Source organism: Oryzias latipes, chromosome 18 (assembly GCF_002234675.1).
Source record: "Oryzias latipes chromosome 18, ASM223467v1".
NCBI classification, from domain to species: Eukaryota; Metazoa; Chordata; class Actinopteri; order Beloniformes; family Adrianichthyidae; genus Oryzias; species Oryzias latipes.
This window is the reverse complement of record NC_019876.2, coordinates 26,849,377-26,867,939: the sequence shown is the minus strand read 5'-3', so window position 1 is coordinate 26,867,939 and position 18,563 is coordinate 26,849,377. Positions and strand designations below refer to the sequence as shown.

The window sequence follows — 18,563 nt, the reverse complement described above, 5'->3', positions numbered from 1 at the left end:
CCTGTCCACGCACACACTCAAGTGTTATAAACACACCTGCTAGCTGAAAAAATGTCCATCTGTCGACATGTACACAAAACAGATAGTGTTCACACGCATACTTATGCCTTAAAACCAACTAGTGTGAAATATTTCAGTCAATCAATCATGCAAACTGTTAGTGCAAAGGTGAGCTAACACCAGTGCTCAGGTGAGTGTTTATGTTCTTCTAAAATGGATGGTGGAACGTGAAAAGAAGGAGGGAGAGTGCCCAGCCATCCCCACCCCAAGACCCCCACCGCAGCAGCAGCGGCAGCCGGAATCCCCCCAACGCCACACGGGAACCGGCAGGGAACAACCGCCGCCCAGGCGACCAAGCCCCCCACCCAGGCCAGGGCCAGCAGGACCGCCGCGAGGCCCCCAGAGCCAGAGAGCAGGGAGGCACGGAGGGAAAGAGAGCGCCGCCCCAGCCCAACCAGGAGAGCAGCCCCCCCGCCGCGCCGGAAGAGCCCAACGCAGGGCCCCACCGGAGAAGGATGCCCACAGCCCCAGACGAGCACCCCACCACCACCCAGGAGTTCCGAGCATCCCCCCGCCCCAACCCCAGGTACGAGCCAGGACCCCCCAAGGGAGACCCGCTCCGCACTCCAGGCAGCCATCCGCCCGGCCGACGGCTGGTCCAGGGAGGAGCGAGGCAGGGGCCCGCCGCCCCCGCCCAGGAGGGGGGAACCCCGGGGAAAAAAGAGGGCCCACAAGGGGTGTTGTAAATATGGCCCGACCAGGCTCGGCCACAGTTGGAAATTTGGCGGGGCCCAGCACTCAGGAGCAAGGACCAGAACCCACCCCCCAGGGACACAAACACCCCCGGCTCAGATGTAATGTGAACCCCCCCACCGTGCGGAGAGAGCACCGCCGGGCCCAGGAAGCCGGCACCCTGGGGACACGGCCGCCGTTGCAAAGGGGCCCGTACCCCCCACCAGGGAAGAGGCAGGGGACAGATGGTCCTAGGTCCCACCTTCCTTGCAAAAAGTGTGTGCGTGTATGTGTGTTTGAGAAGGTGTGTGTGTGCATATGTGTGTGTTTATGTTGGGATGTATATATTGAGGGGGGAGGGGTGTGTGTACTAAGGGGGGTGCAGTTAAAATTGGCGAGTAGGGCACTAAGGGGACATCTCCTGATTACTCACAGTGACGTCCCCTCACCCTCCCCACCAAGGGACCCTAAATGTCTAAGGTGCGGTTAAAATTGACGGGTAGCGTGCTAGGAGGACATCCGCTGCTTGCTGGCAGTGATGTCCAAGCACCCCCCCCCTACCAAGGGCCCTACATGTCTAAGGTGCAAATAAAACCGAAAGAGGGGGGCCCACTCCATACGGCAACCATAGGAGGGGGGCCACTGCCTAGTAAACCCCCCCCCCCAAGGCTCATCGCAGGCTAAGCCCCCCACCCCCTCACCCTATTATGAAGTTATATGAGGAAGGGGGTAAGTTGGGGACAGCTGATAGACTGTCCCCCGGTGGTCAAACAGCTGTCCCCCGCCCCCCCCCCCCCCAGCAAGGGGGCCAGGCCCACCCAGCCCAGGGGCCCCACCCCCGGAGGCGCCGACACCCCAGGCCCAGCACCACCCCCCCCACACAGAGAGAGAGGAGCCAGAAAGCGCCGGCCCCCCCCGGAGCAAGCCCAGGCCCCCACCCCCAAACGCCGGCCCTAGAAGAGCTCTGGTCAGGCCTCGACGGGACCGAGGCAGCCAACCGGCCAGGGAAACCGCCGATGGCCTCAGCGGAGACCCCGACCCATCAACCCCCCTGCCCCGTACCAATAGTGCCCCCCCCCCTCCCCCACAATGCCCCCCCACTGGACAGGGCCGACAAGACCCCCCACCCCACCCCACCCCAGACCCCGCAGCCGAAGCGGATGACACCCAGAGCGACCGGGGGCCCCAAGAGGGTTGTCCCGTCCCGCCCCAGAGCCAGGGAAGGGCCGATCCCAGCCCCGGGCGTAGGTGGGAAGCCCATCCAGCGCCGCTGGGCTCCCCCCCAAGCAGCGCCCCCCGCCAACCCCCCCCAGCACAGGCAAAGGGACCACCCCCCCAAGCCAAACCAGACCACCACCCCACCCCCCCACCACGCACCCCCACACCCAAGCCCAGAGGACCACGCAGCGCCCCAGCCCGCCCAACCCAGGCGCCGGACCCGACCCCCCGACCAACGGAGCCCCCACCACCCCCCGCCAGGCACCGGAGGCCCCGACCCCCACCCCGGCCCACGGCAGAAGGGCAAGGAGCAGCGACGACCAGGCCCCCCCCACCCCCTAAGTCATGGAGTTAGCTATGGGAGACCAGAGAGACCTAATTCTTTCAAAGTTACTTGAACTTTGGGCTGACATTTTTTCCAAGCTGATATGATCAAGCAGCAGATTTCTGTGTTGACTTATATTTATATTTTTTTTGCTTTTCCAATTTATTAAAATAGTTTTTTTAGCAATGCAAAGAGTTATGAAAATGATAGAGTCTAATCCTCTTTCAACCTCGATGGCACTCATGTCACCAAGCACACAAAGTGACGGTGAAGCTGTGATTGAAACCTTAAGCCAGACTGATAGATCGGCACATACCTGCTGCCAGAGAGCCTGGATAGGCGTGCAGAACCATAGTGCATGCATGTAATTATCGGGTAGATTACTGTCACAGTGCTGACAAATGTCTGAGTTACTGAGATCCATCTTGAACATCCTCTGTCCAGTGTAGTAAATTCTGTGAAGAGTTTTGAAATGGATTAGCTGCAGATTTGGACTTTTTGTCATTTTAAAGGTGTTTAGACAGAGTTCTGACCAGAAGCTTTCATCTGTGCTGATGCTCAAATCTGCATCCCATTTTGTTGTCGGAAGTGAAATATTGTTATCTAAATTACATAAAAGTTTGTATATTTTGGAGAGAGTTTTATTCATTGAGAAATTGATCAGAGTGGTAACTACATCTGGTAGCTTTAAATCGTTGTCTCTGTATTTAAACTTTTTAGTAATAATTGATTTAAGTTGCTGATATTCCAAGAAGTTATTTATTCCATGTTTGTCTTGAAGTTCCTGGGGAGTTATGAAGCTTCTATCAATAATTATGTGCTCTAGTTGTTTTATGCACCCTGCTTGCCAAGCTGGGAAGTGGATAATTTTTTTGTTTATGAGGATGTCTGGGTTGTTCCAGATGGGTGTCATTTTGCACGGTTGAATTGATGATTTTGATATTTTGAGAAATTCCCACCAGGCTGTTAAAGTGGCATTTATATTAATACTTTTGAAACAATCCTGTTTTTTAACTATTTGGCTAATAAATGGAAGATCTGACAGGTTGATCTTTCCACATAACGCCTGTTCCAAGTCTAACCATGAGTTGGTTTCTGGATTATTTTTTAACCATTTTAAGATGTATTGTAATCTATTTGCAAGAAAGTAATTGTGGAAGTTAGGTAATTCTAATCCTCCACAGCTTTTTGCAGATTTTAAAGTTTTTAGACTAATTCTTGCAGGTTTATTGTTCCATAGAAAACTTGATATGGATGAGTCTAATGTTTTGAACCATTTTAATGGCGGTTGTGTGGGAATCATTGAGAAGAGATAATTAACTTTGGGTAAGATTTTCATTTTTACCGTGGCTACCTTGCCCATAAGGGACAGAGGCAGGTTGGTCCAGCGTGTTAGATCGTCCTGTATGTTTTTCAGTAATGGGGTGTAGTTTAGCTGCACCAGTTCTGATATTTTAGGGAAAAATAAATACCTAGATATTTTATATTGCCTGATTTAACTGGTATTGTGAGTCCTTGCTCCGCATTACTGTTCAGTGGTAATAAAACAGATTTATTCCAATTAATGGAATAGTCTGATATAGAAGAGAATTCATTAATGATTGTTGCCGTTTCATTTACAGAATGTATATTACTTAAAAACAGTAATATGTCATCTGCATGGAGACTGATTTTATGATGGCTGTGTTTGGTTTTAATTCCTTTAATGCTCTCATTCTGTCTTATTGCTGCAGCTAGAGGCTCGATAAATATTGCAAAAAGAGAGGGGGAGAGTTGGCAACCCTGTCTAGTTCCTCTTCCAAGAAAAAACCTGTTGGAAGTCTGTTTATTAGTTCTAACTGATGCCTTGGGGTTGTGATATAATATTTTGATCCAATTGATGAATGATTCTCCAAACCCAAACTTATGGAGGGCAGCAATGAGGAACTTCCAATTTACTCTATCAAAGGCTTTTTCAGCATCCAGTGATAGTATAGTCATTTCCTGGTTTTTGATGGTGGCAAAGTCTATTATGTTAACGAGTCTGCGGACATTGTCATCCGAGTGTCTGCCTTTGATGAATCCAGTTTGATCAAAGTGAATTATGCGAGGAGTGATTTTTTCTATTCTCTGTGCTAGTGCTTTGCAGATAATTTTTACATCTGCATTAATTAAAGAAATGGGGCGATAGCTTGAAGGACTCGTGGGGTCTTTGCCTGGTTTTAGAAGAAGGATAATGTTGGCAGAGTTCATGTTAGGTGGTAGAGATTGGCTTTCATTGATAAATTTTACCGTTTTATAAAACGTTGGTGCCAGTTGTTCCCAGAATTCCTTATAAAACTCTGCAGGAAAGCCGTCGGGTCCTGGTGCTTTGCTGTTAGGCATAAGTAACAGAGCTTCATGAAGCTCAGACAACGAGAGCGGAGAGTCTAAATTTGTGATTTGATCTTCGTTTAACTTGGGCAGGTTTATATTGTTGAGAAATGAGTTGATGCTTTGTTCTGATGGATTGATCTGTGGAGTGTATAAGTTTTGATAAAAGTGTTTAAACGCATTATTAATTTTTACCAGGTCATGGGTGACATTCCCTGTTTGGTCCATAATAGAAGTGATTGTTGATTTTTCTTTATTAATTTTAAGCTGATTAGCTAGAAATTTGCCAGATTTATTTGAGTTTTCATATCTTTCCAGTCGAAGCCTTTGTATCTGGAATTGTGTTTGTTTATTAATGATGTCATTTAACTGCAGTTTTAAATTTTTCAGGTCGCCCAGTATGTGTTCCTGTGCAGAAGCAGCATATGCAGTCTCCAGAGTTTTTATTTTATTTTCTAATTCTAATAAATCTGCTTTCTCTTTGCGTTTTTTATGCGTTGAATAAGAGATGATTTTCCCTCTCATGACTGCTTTTGCTGTTTCCCAAAGAATACTTGGTGATATTTCAGAAGTATCGTTGAATTCTAAGAAGGTTGCCCACTCTTCAGAGACGAACGGAAACTTTGTCATCAGCCCCTTTCAAACTACAACGGACCTCCCTCTTTTTGTATTAACTCTTCTGACACCTTTCTGAGGATCCTAATAAATACCACCCCGACTCATCTTCAGCCCAAACTCAAATCAAAGATCAACCGTGAGGATCACCTTCTTCTCCTTCATCATTTCCAGAGGAATCCATCAACATGAGGACCGCCGCCATCCATCCTGCGCTCTTCTGCACCGTCTCCTGCAACAGTGAGTTCAGACAAAAAGGATGATTTTTAATTTATTTCATTTTCTTTCTAAAAATGTGTTTTCTTCAGATTCCAACGGTCCAGACAACTGCTGCTTCAAATTCTTCCCAGGAACGTTGAGTCCCTCCAGAGTCCGTTCTTTCATTCTCACTGATGATCGTTGTCCCAAACCTGGAGTCATGTAAGTGCTGCACTCCTCACTTCTGTATAGCTTCAGAAGTGATTATGAGTCTAACTAACCTCTATCTGCTAACGCTGAAATAAAACTTGTGTTTTTGTGTTTTCTTTGTTTCAGTTTAGTGACAAGAAGGAACCTCCACATCTGCGTGGAACTGAGTGCCACCTGGGTTCAAGATATGTTCAAGATATGAGGACATAGAGGAAAAAACTTAATTTATGCCGGCTGGATGGCCCCAATTTTGGTTGCCATTTTTGTTGCACCTGTAATGTTAGGTTGGGTTTGTGAGGGGCTGTAAGATAGAGGGAGAGAGTGTCAACAGAGCTTTACCGTCCCTTATAATCTGGTGGAGATGGATGACAATCTGCAGAGGTAGATTACATAAAATCTTGGATGGATCTGAACTTCCTATGTCTGGATGAAAACAAAACTTACTTTTGCTTTGTTTTTTTCTTCCGTACATTGCGGCAACAGCAAGAACTACATATTTCTAATGTAAAAGCAAAATGTAAGAACTGTCATGTAACTTATATGTATATACTTATATGTATATTCTTATATGTATATATATATATATATACTTATATGTATATACTTATATATTTATATATATATATATATATATATATATATATATATATATATATATATATATATATATATATATATATATATGTATTACACTTTGCTTTTACATTAAAAAAAAGTAGTTCGACGAGAGAAGGCTGGCTCAACACCATTCTGTTAACGGGGACCAGACGGTGGGAGCAAATAACTCCAATTTGACGCTTTTAAAGACTTATCTTTTTCCTAAGGCTTTTAACTCCAGCAGATCTAGTGGGCCAGCTTGTTAAATTTTATTTTATTTTTATCAGGGACCCAAAATACCAGAGACCTGGCCTGGTTGCAGAAACTTAAAGCATTTCATAAATAAATTGAAACATGACAAAGGAGGGCCGAAACAGAGGAGATGAGCTGACGCTAAGCTGACGGACACTTCTTTAACTAAAGGAAGACAGCTTGAACCTGGAGAGACAGACGGGGAAACTCAGAACAAACCAAACTCAGCATCAGAACCAAACTCAACAGCTGAACCCCTAAACTTTTATTGTTTTTTATTTTTTTGTGATTTTATTCATAGTTGACTTAATGTCCAGTGCTTTTGTTGCTTCTGCTTTTATAAGTGCTAAAAAATAATAAATTGTAATTTACATCATTTTAAACACATCAGAGCATCGTTGACAGATAAAGTGGCACATGTTCATTTAAACTCACTAATCTGGCTGCAGCTTCCAGTGATTTCAGAAAAGTATCTTCCCTTGTTCTGCATACGGTTTGGTTGTAGGTGTACAACTCTCCCTTATAGATTTCATGATGAACCTGGAGTTTTTGCTCAGCTCTGTGCCTTTTCTGTCCGCTGACCAAATCATTGTTTATCCAGGGAGCTTTCTGTCTACTTTATCTGATTTTCATCTTCATAGGAGCAATGGCATCCAGAACATTCAAAATGCTAGAAGTAACAGTGTTCACTAATTCATCAAAATTAGCACCAGGGGCGTTTTCAAGGTTGATCATTTCTGCAAACTGTGCCCTAGTGTTGCCATTTATGTGTCTCCTTCGGACAACTGCAGGACCAGGTGGTGGTCTGGGAGCAACAGACAGGTCAAAAAACACACAGAAATTAAAGTCGGAAGCGACGTTGTCTGGCCCGCAGACGCAACCTGCCTTCCACGCCCAACTCTACGCACATTCGCCGCCCTCACTGCCCACCTTTGATCAATGCTAGTGAAAGCTGCATTTGATAATTATGCTAACTATGCCAATTATACTAATGTGGCTGAAAGTACTAGCTTCGCGATCAGCATCATCAACTCTCAAAAAACACATTGCCTAAAATGCTAATTATGCTAACTATGCTAGCTATGCTAATGTGGCTAAAAGTGCTAGCATTGAGATCAGTATCATCAACTCTCTCAGAAACATACAATAATATCAATCAATCAATATGGTCCTTGCAGTCTGTGACTGCTGCTGGCCAAAATAAAAACCTTTGAATCTTTGACAAGAAGACATCAAAAGTCTTCTCCTTCAGCAGATCCAGACAGATGGAACAGCAGAAGCTTTCTTCATCCAGATCCTTCCTGCTCATTTTGCTGCAGAGTTCCAGTTGAAGAAGCTGCAGTTCTTTCTGCACTAAAGGTTTCCTCACAACTTGTTTCCTTCAAGACTTTTAAAGGTTTTGTCATCAGGAGGAGGGATTTCAGGATCAGAGTCCAGGACAGTCTGGGATTTCCCAGAAGATTTACTGCAACTCAGTAACATTTATTGGTTTTACTGTCAGTCAAAGATCATAAAAGAGACAAAGTCCAGAGTTCTTCATGGTTATCAACAACTATTGTGTTTTAGCAACAACAGTCAGAAGTTCTTTAGAATGAATTTAAGACAGACTCTGGAACTATGAAGAGATATTTCTGCCACTAAAATGAGAAAAAAAGACAGAAAATCCCATCAGATTTCAGGAAGGAAGTGCTAAAAATCTAGATTTGTACTAAAACTTGATAGAATTTTTATTGGATCCTGAAACAATGAAGTCCTGTTTCTATTCAGCTTAACAGCAGCAGGAAGTAGGAAAAAGGATGACGGTTCACCACAGTAGACTTAAAGCTGTATAGAAAATGTCATTTCTGACTTGTTGACATTTTTCATCAGAGAACATTCGCTGCATCAGGATGATCAGAATATATTGACAACTACTATCCTTGGGACCTGTAGGTATTTCACTCCCCATGTAACCAGGGCGACCCCATTCTGAATCAAGGTGTGAGGAGGGGGCAGACACCCTCAGAGCTGTTTGGAGCAGAGGTGCTGAAGGGTTGTCTGTTCCCAGCTCTCCTCATGAGAAATCATACTTGGCTCTTGGTTTCTGTTTTCTTTTTTAATACTGTCTTGTGTTTTCAGAAATAACTTTGACAACATCCTGATCCAACCCAGTTACCCAGCCTCCTGTTGGAGTTACCACACTCTAGGACAGGGGTCCCCAAATCCAGGCCTGGAGGGCCGGTGTCCCACATGTTTTCCAACCAAGCTGCCATTGAAGATCCTTATTGGCTAAACACACCTGATCCAGGTAATCAGCAGCAGATAAGGCAGGAAAACCCGCAGGAGGCCGGCCCTCCAGGCCTGGAGTTGGACACCCCTGCTCTAGGACAATGAATCACTTTTTTATGTCCTTTATTCTGTAAAACTGTAACTTCACATATTCCGTAAAACCTTTGTTACGCCCCCAATCCCCCCGTCTAGCGGCCCAGAGAGGACGCTACACAAAAACCTTTATTAGATTTGTGAAAACGTGAAATAAGATGATTTTATCACATTTTTCACACTGACACCACCTCAGACCAGGTGTAAAGATTTTTTTCTGAAATAAAGGTTTCACAAATCAGAAACTGTGCTTAGTGTAATCTTTACTATCTAAATCCTAATTTAATCCAGGTTTGAGCAGTCCAGGTCCTGTGGTTTCTGAACAGGACCCGGTTCTATGTGGTCTTAGTGTGAAAAATGCAGTGGAATGTTCCTTTAGTGTCCTCACCAATCAGAAGCCAACTTCAGCGTCGTACCAAGATGCACATTGTGGCATTGCCCGCATGAATTTTCAGTGCATCCTAAGCTAAATGTTGAGATGACAGCCCCTAAACCTACTACTATGATGGAATCAACCTGGATGAATGAGAGTCTTCATAGACAGAAGCTAAATGTTGTTGTTGACACGGATTAGCCTAATCCTAACCCTTCTTCTGGGTCTGTTCAACCAGGAATAAAGCTCTGGCCAACATATTTAGAAACTCGTGAGCTGATAATAATCCTACCAATAATGAAGCTAAAAGGACTCAGACTGACTGACAGATGTTTCTGCTCTAAACATGAACTCTGTCATTTCTGGAGTTCCAGGAAAACTGCTTCAGTTCTTCCCTCATATTATTCCCACTTTTCTTCATCACATTTCACTCAAACTCTGAAATGAAGACAAAAGAATCAGGAGGTTTTTATTGTCACATGATCAGAAAAAACTTTTCTCTGAAGAACACAGACATGAAAACACAAATCTTCAATCCAAAGTTGTCAAATGAAGCAGAAAGAAAACAAAGTTGTAAATGTTCTTCTTTCCACAAACACAATCTTCTCCTTCAGCTTCTTCTCTTGTCGTTTCTGTGGAGAACAAACCAGAGAAAGTCTGGGATTGTGACCTCACTGATTCCATTTGTGCTGCAGCTTCCTTCAGTTCCCATGACAACAACACAAAAACATGTGTGTGAAATTTGAATTCAAAGAAACCAAAAGAAAACAGATTTGACTCCCAAAAGTTTGACATTCATGTTCAAAAATGTCTCCAATCCACATTCTAGAGATTTTCATTTCTCTCTATTTCTGACTACAAACATTTCTCCACAGAATCTGAACAGTTCAAACGTTTAGTTCTAAAAAATCCAAAGCAGAGAAATCACTGAAAACAAACATTTCACTTATTTCAGGAACTATTTCACTTTACACAACTCTGCTGTGGATCCAGAAACCCAACCCACCCACAGTCCAGCATGGAGCGGCTGAGTGAAAGTGGTCTGGACTCTGTGGAGGAGAGTCCTGCTTTCAGAGACGCTGTAGAAGGACAGAACACCTGCTCTGTGATCCAGGTACACTCCTACTCTGGATGGAACACGAGCTGAGATGGAGGTTTTTATGCTGTTGTGGACAAATGAGAACCTGTCTGGAGAACAAAGTATTGCCCAAGATTTATCATTATAACCAAATCCACTTTCTCTTCCAGATCTGCTGATGTTCTTGTATGCGACTGCTACATAAACAGAGTTTCCTCTTCTCTCCACCTCCCAGTAACAACGTCCAGTCAGACTCTCTCTACTCAGAACCTGATCATAATCAGTAAATCTGTCTGGATGATCAGAATCAGACTGAGGTTCTTCCATCACTGTCACCTTTCTGTTCTCCTCTGACAGTAACAGATTTCTGTTTGCTGTGTTTGGATCCAGTGTGATTTGACATGAATATCTGAGGAAGTCCGCTCTGCTCTTTGGTTCTGGTTCTGACAGTAAAACGTCCACATGAGAGACTGTCAGTGAGATGTTTGTCCATTCCTCTCTCAGAATGTCCTGCAGTTTGTCTCTGAGCTCTGACACAGCTGCTGTCACATCCTCAAAGTATGTCAGAGGACGGACATGGATGCTGGCTGAGGGGGTGGACTCACTGAGTGGTGGCAGTGAGGGGTAGTTGAGCAGAAAGTGGCTGTGATCCTCTGTGAGGCAGAGCTGCTTCAGCTCAGCGTCTCTCCTCTTCAGCTCAGCCATGTCCTGCTCCAGCTCCTCCTGAAGACCTTTGACTCGCCTCACTTCAGTTTGCTGCTGGGATCTGATCTGCTGCTCCACATCACGGCTTCTTTTCTGGAGGAGACGGATCATCTCAGTGAAGATCTTCTCACTGTCCTCCACGCTTTGATCAGCAGAGTGATTGATGGCCTCCACCTCCTGTTGAAGCAGCTTCACCTCTTTCTCTCTGTCCTGGATTCTCTGCTGGATTTGTTGCTGACTCTCCTCCAGCTCTCTCTGCTTCTCAGTCCTTTCTGCTGCAGCTGAGACTGTGTCGTGGCCTCTATGTTCATCCACAGGGCAGAGATAACAGATGCTCTTCTGATCAGTGCGACAGAACATCTTCATCACCTCATCATGACGGGAGCAGATGTTCTCCTGCAGGTTCTTGGAGGGTTCCACCAGCTTGTGTTTCTTCAATGCAGCTGCTTTCAAATGAGGCTGAAGGTGTTCCTCACAGTAAGAGGCCGGACAGCTCAAGCAGGACTTGATGGCTTTCAGTTTTCTTCCAGTGCAGACGTCACAGACCACATCTTCAGGTCCAGCATAGCAGAGACCAGCAGGAGCAGCTTGGAGTCCGGTCTTCTTCAGCTGCTCCACTAAAGCTGCTAACATGACATTTTTCACCAGAACAGGCCTCGGTGTGAAGGTCTTCCTGCACTGAGGACAGCTGTGGACTTTCTCCTCTGCATCCCACAATCCTTGAAGACACTTCATGCAGTAGCTGTGTCCACAGGGAATAGTCACCGGATCTTTCAGCAGATCCAGACAGATGGAACAGCTGAAGCTTTCTTCATCCAGATCCACTCCTTTCTGCGCCATTTCTCCTCTCAGACACACAGACTGTGAGAGTTTCACTTCCTCAGAAACCGGTTTGACTCTGATCCTCCAATCAGATGGTTTCACTGTGAGTTCAGCCAATCAGCTTCTTTCTTCTCTTCCTGTTGGTGACGCCCATCATGACAGAGGAGGAGCTGCAGATGAGGAAGAGGAGTCCTTTTTTTTTTTTTTTTTTTTTTATTGAAATATAATCATTACAAAACTCTCGCAGACACAACACACAAAGATGCAAGGCACAGCTCTTTTCAAAAACAAAGATAAAAAAAACTAAAAAACACAAAACAACAAAGTATCATGTATAAAAGATATTTAAAAAATCAGTTACAGTTACAGAGTTACAAATCTCATCAATGAAAGTATTTGAGTTGTGAATACATTTCAATGATGATAAATACAGTCTGACTTCATTTTGAAAATACAGGAGGTTTGGCTGATCTTTTTTCCACTTTTTCTTATAGATATGATATTTTCCCAAAATCAGGAGGATGTTCTCTAAGTTTGTTGTCTCTTTTGGCAACTTATTGTTATAAAACAAAATATATTTTTCTGTGAATTGTATGTTGTTCATTTTTTGGACTAAGCCAGTTATGAAAATCTTGCCTGAATCTTTGGATCACTGGACATGAAAAAAACAGCTGTCTGGTTGTTTCTGGATGTACATGACAGAAATCACACGGATCAACCTCAAAGCCAAATCTACTTCTCAATGTCTCTGTCGATGGGTAATAATTTTTTATAATTAAAGAAATATATTTCTTTAATTTTGGGGACCTCTGGCCATTTTATGAATTTCCATAGTTGATGTGACAGGTGTCTCAGTTATTTTATATTTCACTCTTCTACTAAAGTCATGGTATAATTTCCCTTTACAGGATTTGTTTACGTATTTATTATTACATTTTTTCCCCACTAAGTTGTATTTCTCCTATTACTAAATTTGGTAGTTTAATTTGAACATAGGAAGACAATATTGTATTTTTTACTAAAAGTTTTAAAGCAATTGGAATTTCTCTGCAGGTTTTCTGAAATTCCTTGGTTGATAATTCAATATCATTTTTACTTTTTGAGTCTCTTAACTGAAGAATTTCTCCATTTGAATCAAGAATATCACTTACAAAAATGATCTTGTGGTCAAACCAATTCTGATGAAACATTGTCTTCCTGTTTGTGGTAGTTACTCTGTTGTTCCACAGGGGGGCGCACTGAGAGGTGAAATTGTGACTAAATATCATTTTCCAGTGGAAAATTACTTGTTTGTGAAATTCTGAAATCTTTATAGGAAGTTTGGAAATTTCAAAGTCACATCTCAGCAAAAAATCTAATCCACCAACTTTTTTGAAGATGTTTTTGGGAAAATGAAACCATAATGAGTCAAGATTAGCCAGAAAGTCTTTTAACCATTTTATTCTAAAGGTTCCAACCATTGATTCAAAATCAGTCGTTCTTATACCTCCTAAATTATATTCCTTAATTAGTTGAGATTTTCTGATGTAATGGGTCTTATTTCTCCAAATAAATTTATAAATAACTGAGTTAATTTTTTTGACATTCTTTGGGTTAATGTAGAGAGATTGACACGGATATATTCATTTTGAAATTCCTTCAGATTTGGACAACAAATTTCTTCCAAAAATGGTTAGATCTCTGATTAACCAATGATTGAATCATTTCTGCATTTAATTTTTTCCGTCATGTTTATTTCTTCTCTTTCTTTTTCATCTCTAATTAATTTAATTACCATGTTTTTGTCTTTTAGAAAAAAAAAGTGTCATCTGCAAACTGGCTAAGGCGGAATTCAAAATCAAAAACTTTAATGCCTTAAAAATTAGGGTTGTTTAGAAATAAGTATGCTAAGAGTTGAGTACATAGAATGAAAATTTTTGGTGATATCGGACATCCTTGCCTTATTCCACATGGTACATTTATTCTGGGTGTTAAATAAATATAGTTACATCTTCTTCTAAACTAATTCTATCAACGTCTTCTATCATTTGGATGTGTTCTTTAATTTGGGTAAAGAATATGTCACAATTTTCTTGGCAAAAATTTGAGCTATATAAAGTTGAGTAAAATGAAAATATTTCAGATTTAATTTGCTCTGGGTCTGCAATTAATCTTCCATTTTTGTTTATTTTACCTAATTGTTTTTTTGTTTGTCTACATTTTTCTAATCCATAGAAGTATGTTGTGTTTTTTTCTCCCTCTTCAATCCACTTAGCTCTGGATCATATAAAAGTACCGTTTGCTTTTTCTGAATAAATCTCATCAAGTTGTTTCTGGAGCATGTTTAACTCGGCCAGATCTTCCTCTGAAGGATCAGCCTTGTTGCATAAAATATTCATCTTTCTGACAATTTCCTTTTGCTTTATTTTCCTATTTTTTACAACATGTTTGCCAATTTCACCTGCTATACGTTTGCTTTCAAATTTAAACCACTCCCACTTCCCTTTGTTTGTCATTTCCATTCCCTTGACTTTCAAACATAGAGATTTGATCTCCTTAATAAATATATAATTTAGTAAAGGTTTTCTGTTGAATTTCCACGTGTTGTGAGATGGGTGTGCATAGGAAGAGGAGTCCTGATCTGTTAACCCTTTCAGAAAGAGAAAACTACAGAGAACGGATAGAGGGACTCTTTAGGAACAACGACCCCCCCAGCATGTGGAGAGGAATCAGGACTCTGACTCCAACAGAACCACCAAACGGGTCAATCAGGACAAATATCTCCCAAACACACTCAACCTCTTCTTTTTTAACCTTATTGTTCAAAACAACTAGAACAAATATGTATGACAGGAACAATAGTCAGAACAACGAGAATGTCAGGGGATGGTACATGTATTACAAAATGAAAATTACAGATGCTATGCATTGAAAATGTTCAAAGACAGACAGTTTTGAACATTTCTTGTGGCTGGAAAAGGAAGTGGAGCTGCACTCAGATGAATTTGAGGCTGCAAGGAACTGTGCCACTGTTCTAACAGCTGACTTAGTGAAGTGGCTTCTACCTCAATGTCTCTTATTTCAGCATTTGCCTTTGTTTCCTCTTCAACATACACATTATATTCTGCTTCGATCGCCTCAAGATCCCTGTGAATTTCCAACATTTTTAGCCTTTCTTGTTGAACAACAATCTCCCGTCTCTGCGCGGAAATTTCAATTTCTCGATTAATTTCAGCCCTTTTTGCTGCTAAGCGTGCAGCAGCTTCTGCCCTTTTTGCTGTTACATGACTGCTTTGAGAACTTAAATCATGCTGACTCTTTTCTGCTCTTGATACCGTTGAGCCATATATCGACTTCGCATCCTTTCTTTGGAGTAACTTCTGAAGTGATTCTTTTACTGCTTCAGCGTCAAACTCCTTGTCTACGTCTGCATAACGCCTTTCCAACAGTAGAATGACTTCAGCAGAGACTGATGTACAACTGTCCATTTTCCTCCTAATGTCTTGAGGCGGTGCAGTTATTACACGTATTGACTCATAATTATGTTTTACATCACATTCAGACTGTTCAATCGAACGAATTCTCTCAACTAGCTCTGATTTGGAGCATTGCACTTTAAGTTTAGCTCTTGTCAACTGAACTTCTGCCTTGAACTGCATGTAAGTTGACAAAAAGCTTTTCTCTCTCTTTATCAACTCATCTTTCTTCAACTCAAACATCCTTTCAGTCAAACGTTTCTCTCTTTCAGAACGTCTAACTTGCGGGTCAGCATGACAACCTGCTTGTATTTCGATTTTGTGTATTTCCAGGTCTGCACAAATCTCTCCTATGCGTACCTCAATTTGTTCCTTTTCTGACTCATCAAGGTAAACACTGTTTAACTTTTCTTCCAGTTGAGCCTTTTCAGACTGTAACGCATTAATTATTACCTCTAATTCACATTATCAGAACAGTATTGACAAATCACTATCTTTAAATGTTCAACAATAACAAAATTCAAAAGCCATCAAGTAACAAACTAATAACAAGTAACTTAGAACATCAGTAACATTTTTCTTTTTTCCCTTTTTTTTTGTCTTCTTCTTTTTCTAACCAACTCTAATGATACAGTCTGACCTGTTAGGCATAAAATGCACTGTGCTGAGAAGTTCAGTCCATTTTCGTCTCCAATGATGTGGCTGTGCTCTTCTTCAGCTCCCTAGCTGCTGCAGGCCTTTTCCAATGGCAACAGGACGACTCCCGCCAGCTTCTGTCGTCTCACCGACAGGTCATGGTTTTCACTGTCGCTGCTCCTTAAGTTTTTCAATATGATCAGGAAAAAGCCACGCTCCGACTGCTGATCTTTTGGTTGTTTATTTTCACGTAACCAAATGAATCACAAATTACACTTTTCAGAATACACGTATAAATAATGATTTACAAAATTACAATATAATGAAACAATATTACCCTCTGATCACACTTTAAGGAGTTGCTTTTCCATTTGAGAGTCTTTGCACCGTGCTCTGTTCCTTCTTCTTCCAGCTTGTTCTCTGCTTTCTTTCTGATAACGCTAATGCTGCCCCATCAGACTTCTTATGACCAAACACATGCACAGTCAATTTTTCGGTTCACCACAAGGGGTCAGCAATGAGTCACAAAAAAATGAACATATAGAACATTTACAAGACGAAAACATATTTGTGACAGCTACACTGCCACCAAAATTACATAAGATTTGTATGTACACATGTAAAATCTTGTAATTTTCAAAAATAACAATATGAAGAACCTTAAACTGTTAACTTTCATTTTTAACATCTTACTCATGTTGTACTAAAACTACAAGTTTTTGAACTGGGCGTTCAAGAAAAGACACTTGCTTCAAGCGTTCACCCTTTTCTCCCAAATCTCTCTGTCCCATTTTAATCTTAACCTTTCGCACTAAACCATCATCGTCTTTGTCTGCTTCAACTATCCTCCCCAGTTTCCACTCATTTCTAGGCATGTTGTCTTCTTTGAGTAGCACAACATCTCCAACCTTCACATTTCTTTTAGGCATGTGCCACTGCTGTCTTTAGCTTATGGTGGTTAGATACTCTTTGCGCCACCTGTGCCAGAAATGCTCTGTCAGTTACTGAACTCTGCGCCATCTTTTCTAGCATACAAATCTTCTCTGACAAATCTACCTGGAGGTAGGAGTGGAACTGCTGTTTTCATCGTGAGCACATGGTTAGGCGTTAAAGGCTCAACACTCATTGGATCGTTGATTGTCTCAATAGTGAGTGGACGGTTATTTACAATTGACATAGCCTCGTAAAACATGGTTCTTAAAGACACGTCATCTAATCGTCCGGCAACTTGTGCAAGAACAGAACTCATCACGCTCTTTACTGCTCTGATCTGTCGCTCCCAAACTCCCCCTCTATGACTAGCGTTGGGAATGTTCATTTAGAAGTCACACTGGGTTTTGGCTAAATACCTAGCAATCCTGTCCTTGTCAAGTTCAAGCTTGTTCTCTGCTTTCTTTCTTATAACGCTAATGCTGCCCCATCAGACTTTTTATGACCAAACGCATGGACAACGCATGCACAGTCAATTTTTCGGTTCACCACAAGGGGTCAGCAATGAGTCACAAAAAATTGAACATATAGAACATTTACAAAATGAAAACATATTTTGTGACAGCTACGCAGAGACTGGATGTTTATTAACCCACTCTAGACGCGCAGCAGTTCTGAACGGGGCGTTAACGTGCGCGCGCCTTAACACCCGGTGCGCCTTTTGTATGTGTCAAAGACGGACAAATCCCCCGTGACTGAGACCGCGCCCTACCATCTGGTGCGCCCTATGGTCGTGAAAATACGGTACTTCGTTGCTGGACGCGCCTTCGCCAACGGCACCGAGTTGTTCCTGCCCCCTTTCACCTAACCGTCACCATGTTACCACCCTGAGGATGATGCGGAACACCACTCTGACTCCTTTCTGGTAGAAAACTTAACTTCAAGGTGTCTGCAAAACTTAGTTGAAATCTTTCTATCTTGTTCTTGGTTGTTAAAATGTGACTATTCATGTCACTTAGTTTTTAATGACATTATTAGGCTTTAAACATGTTGATATTCTGAGTAAGTGAAGCTCGAGTTCTAACCTGTTTCTTTAAGTAAGAAGCACTCTTCTAAAGTTCACATTTCTCTTTATTGTTCTCTGTTGAGAATTTGTTCTATTGTTCATGTCTTTATCGTTTCTTTCTTTTAATGCCAGGGGTTTAAGAAATATTTTGAAATGCAAAGCAGTTTTTTTTGTTCAATTTAAATGTGATTTTTGTTTTATTCAGGAGTCTCATAGCACAAAGGAAGATTTAAACCTTTGGATAAGTCAGTGGTGTAAAGCATTATGGGGAGCTCATGGTTCTAAAAAAATGGCTGGTGTTTTGATTCTAGATGATAAATTTCTTGGTGAAATCCTCCATCACTACAGTGACCCTAATGGGCATTTAGTTATTATGGTGCTGTTAATCTGCCAGAATGTGGTGATCATTTCTAATGTATAAGTCTACAACTCTCCTTTGGAAAACAGTCAGTTATTTGATTTATGGGATGAAAAAAATTGTTGGTGGCTTAAAAAATATCCTGAGGCCTTTTTGATTTTTGGTGGTGATTTCAATGTTGTTAATGACAATACCTTAGATAGACACCCTCCTAAAAAAACTAATCCAAACAATAAGTATTTAGAAAATTTCATGGATAAATTTGAAATTGTGGATGTTT

General features: G+C 42.0%; 3 protein-coding genes across 4 annotated transcripts in view; 1 reads left to right on the top strand and 2 right to left on the bottom strand.

Moving 5' to 3' along the window:
- Window positions 1-6,171, top strand: part of LOC111949234 (C-C motif chemokine 5-like) — a 30,638-nt gene extending 24,467 nt beyond the window's left edge. The window contains exons 1-3 of one of the 2 annotated variants that reach the window (XM_023965883.1): window positions 5,420-5,482; window positions 5,551-5,662; window positions 5,777-6,171. In XM_023965883.1, coding sequence (XP_023821651.1) covers window positions 5,431-5,482; window positions 5,551-5,662; window positions 5,777-5,852 — 240 coding nt within the window. In that variant the 5' untranslated portion in view covers window positions 5,420-5,430 and the 3' untranslated portion in view covers window positions 5,853-6,171. Of the gene's footprint in view, window positions 1-5,419; window positions 5,483-5,550; window positions 5,663-5,776 lie in introns of those variants that run through there. The other variant, XM_023965882.1, reaches the window with a different exon arrangement.
- The window catches only part of LOC110014400 (tripartite motif-containing protein 16-like), a 30,435-nt gene that overhangs the window by 7,030 nt on the left and 4,842 nt on the right, over window positions 1-18,563 (bottom strand). The gene's annotated exons all lie outside the window — the stretch shown is intronic.
- LOC110017127 (tripartite motif-containing protein 16-like) lies at window positions 9,689-12,021 on the bottom strand. Its single transcript, XM_023965876.1, has one exon. It carries the CDS (start codon window positions 11,854-11,856, stop codon window positions 10,192-10,194), a length of 1,665 nt encoding a protein of 554 aa, XP_023821644.1. The 5' UTR covers window positions 11,857-12,021; the 3' UTR covers window positions 9,689-10,191.